The sequence below is a fragment of the Sus scrofa genome, chromosome 9 (genome assembly GCF_000003025.6).
Source record: "Sus scrofa isolate TJ Tabasco breed Duroc chromosome 9, Sscrofa11.1, whole genome shotgun sequence".
Classification (NCBI taxonomy): domain Eukaryota; kingdom Metazoa; phylum Chordata; class Mammalia; order Artiodactyla; family Suidae; genus Sus; species Sus scrofa.
In genome coordinates this window covers 96,842,183-96,856,245 of record NC_010451.4, presented here as the reverse complement: position 1 = coordinate 96,856,245, position 14,063 = coordinate 96,842,183, and the positions used below count along the sequence as shown (strand labels likewise).

At 37.6% G+C, this 14,063-nt stretch overlaps 1 protein-coding gene across 2 annotated transcripts in view; it reads right to left on the bottom strand.

The window, feature by feature from the left end:
- The window catches only part of SEMA3E (semaphorin 3E), a 258,897-nt gene that overhangs the window by 84,829 nt on the left and 160,005 nt on the right, over nucleotides 1-14,063 (bottom strand). For both annotated transcript variants that reach the window (XM_013979781.2, XM_003130220.6), the window contains exon 4: nucleotides 13,537-13,656. In XM_013979781.2, the coding sequence (XP_013835235.1) occupies nucleotides 13,537-13,656 (120 nt within the window). The remainder of the gene's footprint in view (nucleotides 1-13,536; nucleotides 13,657-14,063) is intronic.

Sequence of the window (14,063 nt, the reverse complement as noted above, 5' to 3'; positions counted from 1 at the left end):
TAAATGAATGAGATGGAAGTATTATGTCCAAATATATAAACAGTAATGTCTTTGAAACGTTTTTGAGTAAAAATAAACAAAATCAGAACTTCAAATATTAACATGTTTTGTTATTACACATGTACACACATATGTTTGGAAAAATAAACATAAAACTACTAACAGAAGCGTGCCACAGCAGAGGTGGGCAAAAGTTGGCACTGGGGCACTTCCACTTTTTATTTTATTGACTTTTTCCATGTATTCTATGTGTTAAGTGAGGGGGAAAAGCCCTCATAACAGAGCTCACTGCTCCCTGAGGATGTGGCCTGACACTTTTTAATTAGTTAGAGCTCTGGTCCAGCACAAGCCTCTCCTGGCCCTGCATCCCCAGGGGCCAATAGGAAAGCTGCTCAGCAACACAGCATCACCTGCTATTCTGGGCACCTTCTCTCTGCTCCCAGGCCCATGGTGCTGAAGAGTAGAGCTTCTTAACAAACCACCTCACATACAGAGCAGGCACAAGAGTGAACTCTAAGGAAAGTTTGTCAAGAAGTCTGCCTTTCCAAAAGCTTTCATAGAATCATTCTCAGACAAAAACTAGCCCAAGTAATCCTGCTTTCCTTCTCACCAGAAGATCATGTAACCAGCTTTCACTAGTAAGATTGACAGGAAAGAAAGGCCTTGAAGGAACAACCCTCTCCTCTGAGACATTTTAAAATAATCTTAAGGATGTCAAAAGATGACAAAACTAGTAAGAGTGTAAGCTCCTGGAGAAAGTGTCAGGCTCACTTTTTCATGCCCCAAGGACTGTAACACTGCCTTTTCTATCACCTGCACTGAAAGATGTCTTTTGATTTGCAGCAAAGAAGGCAAAAAGAAAAAAAAAAGAGAGAGAGAGAGAGAAAATGGCTTGCCCCCATGATAGACATACTTTCTTTTAAAATAGCTATTGGGGAAATAAAAAAAAAAAGAAAAAAAATCAGTTACTATTTAGGTCTTCTAATGCCAATTTCTAAATAATAAATCTTGATACAATGTAATATTCAATTTGAAGTAACTCTTTACCTACTCAAAAAAAATTGTCTTTTTTATGATAAAAACTTTTTTAAAAGAAAAAATATTTTTTTCTTGTGATAAGAACTCCTTAGGATGTCTTTTTTTTTTTTTTGTCTTTTTGCTATTTCTTGGGCTGCTCCCGCAGCATATGGAGGTTCCCAGGCTAGGGGTCCAATCGGAGCTGTTGCTGCCCACCTATGCCAGAGCCACAGCAACACAAGATCTGAGCCGCGTCTGCGACCTACACCACAGCTCACGGCAACGCCAGATCATTAACCCACTGAGCAAGGGCAGGGACTGAACCCGCAACCTCATGTTCCTAGTCGGATTTGTTAACCACTGCGCCACGACAGAAACTCCCAGGATGTCTTCTTTTTAAAAGACCTATTGAATGTTGTCTTTATCTGACAGCTATGATGACAGAGTAAATGATTTCCTTTATCATATTTAACTTTTAATATCTATCCCAATGAATAAAATATTTCCATTCTTCCTATTTCAAAATAAAGTATTATTGTTAGGTAATCTCTATTTTCACTATTTATAATTTCCATTTCACCTGCAGCTGAAAATACATATACAACACATGGTTTCCAGCATGAAAACTTCATAGACTGGGGTCAGAACAAAACATAAACCTGACTTCCTAGGGTAATAAGATGACCATTTAATCACTTATTTGAATTGAATATAAAATAAACTGTCATAATTTTTAAATCAATACAATATTTCTATATATTATTTTTATATAAATGGATCAGGAAATTACAGATCAGAGTTGCCCTTAAAAACATGTAACCAATAAGGTTTATAAAAATATCTTGGTGCAAATTATAATTTGGACGTTTTTGTTAACTAATGGCTAATTTAATAAATAAAATTATCTAAAAATATAAATGTTAAATACTCAATACAAATTTTCACATCTTTTTTTCTACTCAAATAGCTAATTCCCACCTATATATTTACATAATTATTTCAAAATAAATATTTCCTTGAGCATTTTTTCAACTACTGTTAAGATAACTAGAGGTAAACAAATAGAAATAAATAGGGGAGTTCCCATTGTGGCACAGCGGAAACAAATCCAACTAGGAACCATGAGGTTGTGGGTTTGATCCCCAGGCTCGCTCAGTGGGTTAAAGGATCCGGCATTGCCGTGAGCTGTGGTGTAGGTCTCAGATGGGGCTCGGATCCCACGTTGCTGTGGCTCTGGCTTAGACCGGTGGCTGCAGCTCCGATTAGACCCCTAGCCTGGGAACCTCCATATGCCATGGGTGAGGCCCTAGAAAAGACCAAAAAAGACCAAAAAAAAAGTGAAAGAAATAGGGACCTAGAGAAATACTTGAAGAGAAAAAAAAACTGAAAATCTTTGAAACTGTGTGCTTAAAAGCTTGGTGTGGCTAGAGTTGATATTAAATAATCTTTGAAATCAAAATATGCATATCTCTGTGTTTTCTTTGTGAAAAACACAAACGTATGGCTATATTGACTTCAGTTGTGTAAAACGTACTACTAATATCAGTCATGCAACTCTAATGTGTAACTTTCTAAAACTCTAGAAACTGTTATTAGTTCTTTTGGCTCTCCAAGGGAATTGTGACTCTACTATAAGCAGAAACTAATATCTAATCTGCTAAGAAAGAAATATTAAGTATCTGTGAGGAAAATACATCTGATAAAAACTCATATACTCAAAATAAATATGTTTGGGAGTTTCTGTTGTGGCGCAGTGAGTTAAGAATCCAACTGCAATGGCTTGGGTCACTGCAGAGGTGTAGGTTCGATCTCTGGCCCTGAGTAATTGGTTAAAGGATCTGGCATTGCCACAGCTGTGGCTCAGGTTGCTGGTCTGGTTCGGATTCAATCCCTGGCCTATATATCATGGGTGTGACCATAAAATTAAACACACACACACAGAACACACATACAAAAATAAATGTGTATGTTTAAATCTGTTTTGGATCCTTAAGTATTGTTGCCTAAAAAGATATTTTCAATACTTATTGAAAATAAACGGTTCAAGCTTTAAAGGACCCATGAGATAATACATAAAACACATGATCTTAAGGAGTTCCCGTCATGGCGCAGTGGTTAACGAATCCGACTAGGAACCATGAGGTTGCGGGTTCAGTCCCTCCCCTTGCTCAGTGGTTAACGATCCGGCGTTGCCGTGAGCTGTGGTGTAGGTTGCAGACGCGGCTCGGATCCCGAGTTGCTGTGGCCCTGGCGTAGGCCAGCGGCTACAGCTCCGATTAGACCCCTAGCCTGGGAACCTCCGTATGCCGTGGAAGCGGCCCAAAAGAAATAGCAAAAAGACAAAAAAAAAACCAAAAAAAAAAAACAAAAAAACCCCCAAAAACACACATGATCTTAAAAGGCAAAAACCTGTTATGTTGTTATGTCTGGATAGTAATCTCTTACTGACATATCATAAAATATTTCACTAGAGAATACAAACAACTAGAAAAATATATTAATTTCTAGTCTATAAGTACAAATGTGGATTAACTTAGTAAAAAACATTATTTGGATATAGTTTTTCTAACATATTTTCAAAGAGACTTATATTGGATTGAAGTATATATGTAACCCTTTTGATTTTGAAGCTGACAGTACCCCCAATTCAAATAGCTAAGCTGCTGGAGTTCCTGCTGTGGCACAACAGAAAAGAATCCGACTAGGAACAGTGAGGTTGCGGGTTCAATCCCCAGGCTCGCTCAGTGGGTTAAGGATTTGGAGTTGCCATGAGCTGTGGTGTAGGTTTCAGATATGGCTTGGAGCTGGAGTTGCTGTGGCTGTGGTGTGGGTCAGTAGCTGTAGCTCTGATTAGACCCCTAGCCTGGAAACCTCCATATGCCGTGGGTGCGGCCATAAAAATACAAAAAAAAAAAAAAAAAAGCTAAGCTGCTACTTTCTGCACTGGCTGAAACATGTCAAAATCGTATACTGAAAATCAAAAGCACATTATTATCTTTGGTGCCAAACAAATTTGCATGACTAATTTACTCTGCATACTTAAAAATTGATATAAATAAACTTTAAATAAAAAAAACTATAAATAAACTTTAAATAAAAATACACTGAGAAAAGTTACCTCATGAAATACTACAGCACTCTATATTCAAATGCTTATGCTCTCAAGCATAATCAAACTTGCCCATGTATGGGCTGGCAAAATTCAAAAGTGGTCCACACATTCATCCCTTAGTCATATGATTCTTACAAGGAGGAATGCAAGTTTATTTTAAAAGGAGAGGCATGAGGAAAGTTTGGAAAAGAATGATTTTATTTCTCACCCCTTCCTATGTGCCTTTGCTTTGCCTCCCCCAGAAACACCCTCTTAAAAAAACTTGTACTAATACAATCTTCCTGTCATATGAAGATACGTAAAGGAGAGTAAAGTAGAAGGAATGCTAATGGCTCCTAATATTCCCACTGCCTCTTATAGATGTTTCGTATAATCCTTACCCCTTAGGACAAGACCTACAATGTGGTGGGAAATCTCTCTCTAGATTATAGTACTTTATATGGTGATGGGATAGAAACTCTTGTGATTATGTCATATTGACTTCCTTTTAGTAAACAGGACAGAAAGATTCTCCTGGTGACTTCAAAGAAGTGTACTGCCATGCTGTGATAGGGCCAGGTGGCAAGGAACTGCTGGTGGCCTTTAGCAGCCATGAGTGTCAGCCATCAAGAAATTGGGGACCTGAATCCTACAACTGCGAGGAACTGAATTATGTCAACAACCACAAGAACTTGGAATATGACTCCGAGTTTCAGAAAGAAGGAAGCTTAGGCAACACCTGAACTTCAGCCTTCAAAGACCTAGAGTAGGGGAGCCAGCTAAGCAATGCCTGGTTTCCTGTTGCCCCACAGAAACTGAGAGACAATAGATGTGTGTTGTTTTAAGCTGCCACATTTTTGGTAATTTATTTTCAAGCACAGAAAACTAATACAAATATAGTAGCATGCTAATACCATTGTGCTAAAGTCACTATGTTCTAAGAGAAACAGATTGTTTAGAAACAAAAGCATTTTTTTTTTCCTTTTGTAGGAGCTCAATTCCTTTACTAGTTCTCTAGAAATATGTTTTATACCTGAACCTCTGGGATTTTTTTTCTCTGGACCTCTGTGTTCAACACATAATTTCCTTTTTCTTTGAAAGGTGAGTAAAATTAGAGGTATACATTTAATATTTTATGTAGCACTTTATATTTGTATAGCATTTTACTACTTAAAAAGTATTCTTGGTGTAACAGAGAAGAAAAAAACTTGACTTCATATTAGATCCATTCCTTTAGTTCTTTTTATTAATTAATTTATTTTTTGCTTTTAAGGACCACACCTGCAGCATAATATAGAGATTCCCAGGCTAGGGGTCCAACTGGAGCTACAGCCACCCACCACAGTAATTCCAGATCCAAGCCACATCTGCGACCTACACTGCAGCTCATGACAACACTGGATCTTTAACTCACTGAGCAAGGCCAGGGATTGAACCCGCAACCTCATTGCTCCTAATCGGATTTGTTTCTGCTGCGCCACAATGGGAACTCCAACATTCCTTTAGTTCTAACCTGTGTGCTCTGTTGTCTGTGTTAATCAGACCTGCTCTGTACCTTTGTAAAAGATTTCTGTCTTCAGCCTGAAATACATATATGATAGCCCATTCTCAAGGCTCTGATCTTTAAAGGTATAACTCTTTTCCATTCATACAGAGATAAAAAGTTGCAGAACAGAGAATAATGGTGGAGATTTACAGGAACATGGTGACCAGGCCTACATCAATAGCTACAAGAACAAAGAGTTCTGGCACCAAGAAGTTTGCCACAGCCGGCCACACCACATTCTCTTTTAGGATAAAAGAAGCCTGAATTCTAGCTCAGGTAAGATGGTTCTTTGGGACACTAGTCCACCATCTTCTCAGTTTGCTGGCTTTCTGAATAAAGTTGCTATTATTTGCCCCAACAATGTGTCTCTTATTGGCCTGTTGTGTGGTAAGTATAATGTGGTTGGACTCAGTAACATTAGATTTCTGAGAGGATAGCATCAGAGGCGCACTTTCTATTCTCCATAAATTCTTCCAGAAAAACAGATGGATCAACTAGAAATGCCAAACCAAAAGCTCACAGACAACACCTATAGCAAACTGGCTGTTAAGACATCTCCCTCCATGAGTCACCAAGTACCAGCAGTTGTGGAGGAACTACTCCAAGCTATAAGCCACATGCAATATTAACATTTTGCAGAAGGAAGAAGAGAAAAGCAACCAGGTTTTTCCAGAACTGAGAAGAAAAAGAACTCTCAAATTTCCAGTAGGTACTCATGGATCATGTAGCATTACTTTGGCTGAACTTGAGAGGAATTCATGCAGATTCAATCTGTGGGTGACTGCAAGAGGTAGGGGAAGGATGGAGTCCTATGGGATGGATAGAGAACTGTGAACCCTCAAAATTCACCAGCTCATGTCGCTCCCTTCCAAGAAGAAACTGCTAGGTGTAAAATACACTTTGTCCAAGAGAGAAATAAAGAAGGTCAAGGGAAAGAAATATCCAGAAAAAAGAGGAGAGCTCACAGCCAGAGGAATTTTTATATCCATATTTTATCCATATCTATCCATTTATATATCTATATTTTTGAACATTTTGAGACAGACTGGGACAGAACCTGGGACTCTTTGCTGCAGTGGCTGCAGTTCTTGCACCTGGACAAACATTTACTTGAGCAACAAAATACAAAGAAACTATAAGGGACTAAAAATAATTGTGTACATGCACAGATGGGTCAAATTATGGATAACAGGATACAAAAAAAACTAAAAGACCAGGAATTCCCGGCGTGGCTCAGTGGTTAATGAGCCTGACTAGCGGGCATGAGGATGAGGGTTCAATCCCTGGCACTGCTCAATGGGTTAAGGATCTGGCATTGTCGTGAGCTGTGATGTAGGTTGCAGGTTGCAGACGCAGCTCAGTTCCCACATTGCTGTGGCTGTGGTGTAGGCCCACAGCTACAGCTGTGATTCGACTTCTAACCTGGGAAACTCCATATGCCATGGGTGCAGCCCTAAAAAGACAAAACACAAAAAACAAAACAAAAAAACAAACCAACAACTAAAAGACCAAATGCCATCTTTGAAGAGATAAGAACAAAAGCAGGGTGTCAGGAGCAGAAGCAGGGTACTAAGGCCATCTGCACACAACACCACCAAAGTGGTGGACAAACCACCTAAGCCACCCCTCTGGCCTAACTCTTAGATGTGTCCCTACCTTCACCCACATAAGGAATCAGCTCACCCCCACAGGGGAGCAAGAGAACAAGGGAAACTGTTACTTGTTTTTGCTTCCCCCTGATGTGGTAGAGGCCCCAGTAAAGCCTGGCCTCTTATCAATTTTTATTGATTAAGGAGGCTAAGAACCCTGGATGGTAAAAACTTTACAAAACAAAACAGAATAGTGAGTTCTAAAATGTGAAATTAGATATACATCTATTCTGATGTATACTTGCCTTCTAAAAGTTCAGGAATACTAATTTCATATAAAACTGAACAACAAAAAAAGATCTCACCTGAATTCAGTGGCTTATGTATCTGGCGTTGCCATGAGCTGTGGTGTAAGCCACAGACATGGCTCAGAGCCTGTATTGCTGTGGCTGTGGCTGTAGTGTAGGCCGGCAGCTGCAGCTCTGATGTAACCCCTAAGCCTGGGAATTTCCATATGCTGCATATTTGCCTCTAAAAAGAAAAAAAAAAAAAAAAAAAGGCTAAATACAAGGTACCTAAGCGGGGCGGGGTGGGGGCGGGGGGAAGAAACAAGAGTTACTGCCCTATGAGGGGAATAAAAGGTGAAAATAAAAGCAAAAAATAAAAGAAACAATTTGATCTGGGTATCCATTACACAGTGGTATTTCACTTGTGGAAATGATTTAGCAATACATTCACACACTTTGTTCCTCTTATATTTATACTATAACTCAGTAAAAAATCAAAAATAATGAAACGAAGAAAGGGACAAAATTGATTCAAGAGAAATTTGGCTTCAGTTTCTTCATGCCACAAGTCCATGGTTTGCATCCACAATTTACTGAAACTCCTCTCATAACTCTTTCCAGACAATTTTTAGGTGTACAGAGAATGACTTTTTGAGACTCTCTGTTGGTTGCTCCCTTATTTCTGTGCTATCTCCCTCTCCTGTTTTCCTCCTAACCTTTCTAGTAACTTCTTATTAGTCTCTTTCATGGGTTTTTCTTCCTCCACTAGCCTTTCAAATATCGGTATTTCTGGGCTCCATATTCAGCAATTTACCTCTTTTACTCAACTTCTCTTCCTAAGCAAAGGCATCATACTTAAGACCTCAGCTTTTCCACATATACATGTGGTTAATTCTCAAAGCTGAATTTCTAGTTCTGGTTTCTCTCCTGAAAAATAGCCCTTTACATCCAATTGTTAATGAGATTTCTAGACTGACTAACGATCCTCATCCTTGGCAAAACTGACCTCCACTCAGCCTTCCTTAACTTCAAGGGAAGTGATCATATCCTCTCTGTCAATAATTTAAACTTCTCGATCTACTATCCTAAGAAAAACCTTCTTTCAACACTCCTACACTTTTTTCTTTCCCCTATTTCTTTTCCTTAACAATTCTATTTCTGGATTGAAAAGGCAATTACCACTGCCTTTATTTTATCATTATTCAGTCACTTCTTAATCTCTGACATTCTAATTACTCATCCCTTTACTAAATTTGCCCTCTCTGTAGTATTGATTATGTTATCTATCATTACTATTTTCCTTTTACAAGTGTGATGCTAGTTTGCACTAACATGATTTTCATTATACTATTCTGTCTATTCAGTCTGTTTTACATTGATATTCCCTAAACATTCTATCCTCACCTAAACAATGGCATATTCCAAGCTGCACTGATAAACTAAGGCAGAAAAGTAAAGTGAGAGAAACAAATAAGACAGAGAGAGGAGGAAGAGAGAAGAAAAGGAAAAGGAGAGACTCCTCAGGGACCATTAACTCTGCAAGATTCAATAATTCAACCTATTCTGATAATACTCTATCCTGGCTCCATGAACAATTTTTCAAATAACTGTACATGGAAATCAAACATTTACAACTGAGAAGCATTAAGCATTTTTTATATTCTCACAAAAACATATTCTACCTTCTTAGTTCCCTCTTGCTGTCAAAGACTTTATTTTTCTTCCCAATCACCATGAAATAATGTTGGAGTTGTTTTTTAATTCCTTTTCATCAGTAACATCCCACGAAATGTTAAGTTATATAAACTCCTGCTGAGCGGCTTCTCACATGAGCTCCACACTTCCTTTCCTTCATTCCTGTGACAACACTCAAATATCCTCATGATCTTCCACAAAGACTCTCATAATAGCTCCCTTTAATTTCTCTCTGACTTGCATCCCTCTCTGCTTGAATCAATCCTAAATATTACTAATGACATGCCAATCAAATATTCTGCTCAAACTCCTTCATAGTCTCCAGCTTCTTGTAGAAATAACTATAAAATGCCACTATCCAGCATTAAAAATTCTCTACCAATTTTCCTCAGTTTTATCTTCTGCTGTTTCACAATCAACTAGATTAATGCCTGTGAACCTATTCCACATGTGCCTGTCTATGTGTTTCCTTAATCAAAACATTTCTCTTGCCTGTAACCATTTGCAATTTTTTATTCCCTCATACAAAATTTTATTAAGCCTTCAAAGAGAGTTTTGGGAATAAATCTCTCACTGCCCTAATTATCATATGACTACATATTCCCTTTATGACACCAGCAAAATTTTTTTCAAAATATGTTTTGTTGGGTTTTTTGTCTTTTCTGGACTGTACCTGCAGCATGTGCAGGTTCCCAGGCTAGGGGTCAAATTGGAGCTGAGGCGCTGGCCTACGCCACAGCCACAGCAACACCAGATCCGAGCCACGTCTTCAAAATACAATGCAGTTCACAACAACACAGGGCCGGGGATCAAACCCATGTCCTCATGGATGCTAGTCTGATTCCAGCTGAGCCACAGTAGGAACTCCCTCAAACGTTTTTCATCAGACTTAATACTTAGATAATTACATGAGAAAATTATTCAGCATCATGTATATGAAGGTGAATTACATGGAGTTCCACTTCTACTAATGACAATGCAGTTTGTATTGAATTTAATCCCACAGATAATGTGATTAAGTAAAAATATATATAAAAAACAATTACTTGAAGGTAATGGAAATCAGTTAAGAGTAGATAAAGACTGAAGAGTTTTTCATTCAAGGAAATGTCCTAATTCACATGCGGAAGAATGACTAGAATTCAAGCAGAAAGCTAGAGACTTACTAACTTGGAAAATCATGGAACAGAGATTTAAGGTACCATATTAGCTTAAAAATGAGAATACATATCTGGAAACTGAAGGAGGTACCCTGAGATCTATGTGTATATTCTCTCCCAAATCCTTAGCTGATGCCTGAACTGCACATGCAAGCAGACCATGAAAAGCAGTAGCTGGAAAAATGAAAGAGATTTGTGTCTGCTGCCCATTGCAAGGTTTGAGTGTGAGCCTAGCAAAGTGAACTGCCTGCTAGAATAAAAATCTTTTTAAAAGACAACAGAATTCAGAATCTAGAATAAAAACATATGATCCATAATGCCTAGTACAAAATAAAAATTACTTGACATGCAAAGGAACAAAGAAAATATTATTGAGAACAAGAGAAAAACCAGTAGGTGCAAACTTACCTAAAATTGACCCAGATGTTCAAAATAGCACATTTTAACATAGCTATTAAAATATGTTCAAAGGCTTAAAGGAAAATGTAATCATAATGAATAAAAATATGTGGGAACAGGAATTCCCATCATGGCTCAGTTGAAACGAATCTGACTAGCATCCAGGAGGACGCAGGTTCGATCCTTAGCCTCACTCAGTGGCCGTGAGCTGTGGTGTAGGTCGCAGACATGGATCAGATCTGGCATTACTGTGGTTGTGGCATGGGCCATCGGCTACAACTCTGATTTGACCACTAGCCTGGGAACCTCCATATGCTGTGGGTGTGGCCCTAAAATAAAAGAATATATATATATATATAATATTATATATCCATAATACACTCAGTATAGAAATGGAAAAAATACAAAATGAAAGTTCTAAAACTGAAAAGTACAATATTTATATAGAACACTAATGAGGTGAGCTTAACAGCTTTTTGGAGATAGCAGAAGAAAGGGAAATAAACTTGAAAATAAATCGACAGTATTTATCCAATTTGAAAAACAGAAGACATAAAAATGAGCAGAATCTCAGTCATCTGTGGGTTAATGCCCAATATTCAATCTGTCTATCTCTCTAATCTCCCTCTCTCTCTCTACCTGCCTATCTACATATCTATGAATCCCTGAAGGAGAGGAATAAGGGAATCAGGCAGAGATACTAAGTGAAAAAATGAATAGCCAAAAATTTTGTACAAAACATAAATGTTGCATCCAAAAATCTTAGTATCCCCTGAAAATATAAATATCTATCTCCCCAGTACCAGCACCACGTACCCATGTACACACACACACACACACACACACCCATAGGCATAGTACAGAAAAGCTACTGAAAACCAAAGATAAAGAAAAAATCATGGAGGTAAAGCAATTGCAAACAGAGTAACATCAACAGGAATGATACCTGAATTTATATAAGAAAGAGATTAGAAGACAAGAAGGCATTTTTGAGATGATTAAAGCAAAAAAAAAAAAAAATACCTATTACCCAGAATTCTATATCCAGGGAAAATATCCTTCAAAACCAAAGATGAAATAAAGGCATTTTCAAATACATGAAAAGTGAGAGGATCTGCTGTCAATATAGCTGCTCTATAAGTTGTGTATACTCTGATTTTGTATATACATATACCTGTTTGTACACACATACATACATATCCATATGTATATGTACATGTGTACTTTGTATATATATAAATATTCTGACTCTGAACTGGACTAATTTGCTTTCTACATCTCTGTCAAAAATTCTCCAATTATATCACCTGCATTGTTTCTTTAAAATAATTTGGTAAATATACTTTAGGGGGTTTTTATATGCTATGTAACTTTAGTCTATACTAGGGGTAGTTAGTTAACATTCAAAATATGCTAATCAAAAATTCTGCCTATAAGGATGCTTAATAGCTGAAGTACCTCAATCAGGAGCATTCTCCAGAGGCAGCTAGAGACAGCACTTCAGATACTGATGATTATATGTGCATCACAATATTAACTATTATCTCAGGAAGATAAGAAATAACTTTTTACTAGTGAAATGAATGCTGTTCTTCATATGTGGTGTCTGGAAATATGTTACAGTCACTTTCATAAATGGGGTACAAGAATCAAGAGAGTCCAGCTGTTTAATTACAGACCATCCAGAGCTCTGTTTCATCTGAGTCCCATCTTAATGTTGGATTCTGCCTTCTGACCACAATGAAAGGTAATAGATCCTGACATCAGTCTATTGTTTAGTACACTCCACACTCAAACAATGATGGAAGGTGCTTGAAAATATACCTAGGGAGTGCCCATTGTGGCTCAGTGGTAATGAACCTGACTAGTATCCATGAATGTGCAGGCTCGATCCCTCACCCAGCTCAGTGGGTTAAGGATCCAGCATTGCAGTGAGCTGTGGTGTAGGTCACAGATGTGGCTAGGATCCCTTGTTGCTGTGGCTGTGGCTGTGGCTGATGGCTACAGCTATCTAAATAAATGAGAGTTGAGTTGAGAGTTTACCCAGTTTGTTGAAACAGGTTATATGACTGATCTTCAAGCCTGCTTGTTAGTGAATATTACATGCATGAATGCATGTGTGCCTCTGTGTGTGCATGTGTGTGTGTGTGTGTGTGTGTGTGTGTCAGAATTCAATTGGGAATTGCTTTGCTCTCACCCACTAATATTTAGCTTAACTCAGTTTGCAATCTCCCCCCACTCCAACTCCATTGCCCCAATTTTACCTGGTTGAGAAAAGGAGTCATTATAGGATCAATAAGTCTTTGCATTTCTTTTTAAAAAATATGATATATAGTAATTTGATTTACTTTCATTCACTTATATATAGGCATGTATATATATATATATATAGGGAGAGAGAGAGAGAGACATATATATTCATTCTAGTTTGGTGCTTATACCAATAAAAATTATCTAAGAACACAAGAGAGAATACAGTTTGATATTAAGAAATATTGTAAGTTGTCAAATTAGGTAAATGAAATTGTTCAGTGGATGAATCCATCAAGAATTAATTCAAGATCCACAAATTTTATAGCTGACAAGAATTTAAAAACCACAGAGAGATCTTTTCTCTGACTTAAGACTAAATCAGATCACAAATGCTTTTCTCTTTCATCTGAAGAAATGCCACCATCTTCCATTTAAAACAAAGTTCTTTAAAGCATTACTTTTGATAATTTATTGATAGCAATGAATGAAATCAACATACCTCCAAATGGTACCCAACTCTGATGAAGGCACAGACTGGGTCAAAAGCTCCAGTACCACAGGTCAGAAGATGTGTCCTGTTATAGTGATGCAAAACCCGAACATAATTTGCACATTCACTCTAAAAAGGAAAAAAAGAGAAGAAACTGATTAGTGTAATAAAAATGCTTAGCTCTTCTTTGATTTTTTTTCCCCTGACCCTGCTAATCTTATGTATAAATCTCCTTAGGCTAGAAGAGGCAAAGGGTACAGGTAAAAGGAGGACAAGTTTCAGTGGGAAAAAAGAGACTGGGGTGACCAATGCGGCGATGTGTGAATTACATTTAATAATGTGACTGTATCATTATCATGTATTCTAGTACACAATTAAGGAATTAAAAAAAAAGCACTGTGCAGAAATTTATTCATGTGTAAATATTTACATGGCAATATGTTTTGCTAAGTAAATTAATTATTCCTAATGCTTTTATTTATTTTTTTGGCTGTGCCTGTGGCATGCAGAAGTTTCCTACCAGGAATAGAACCCGA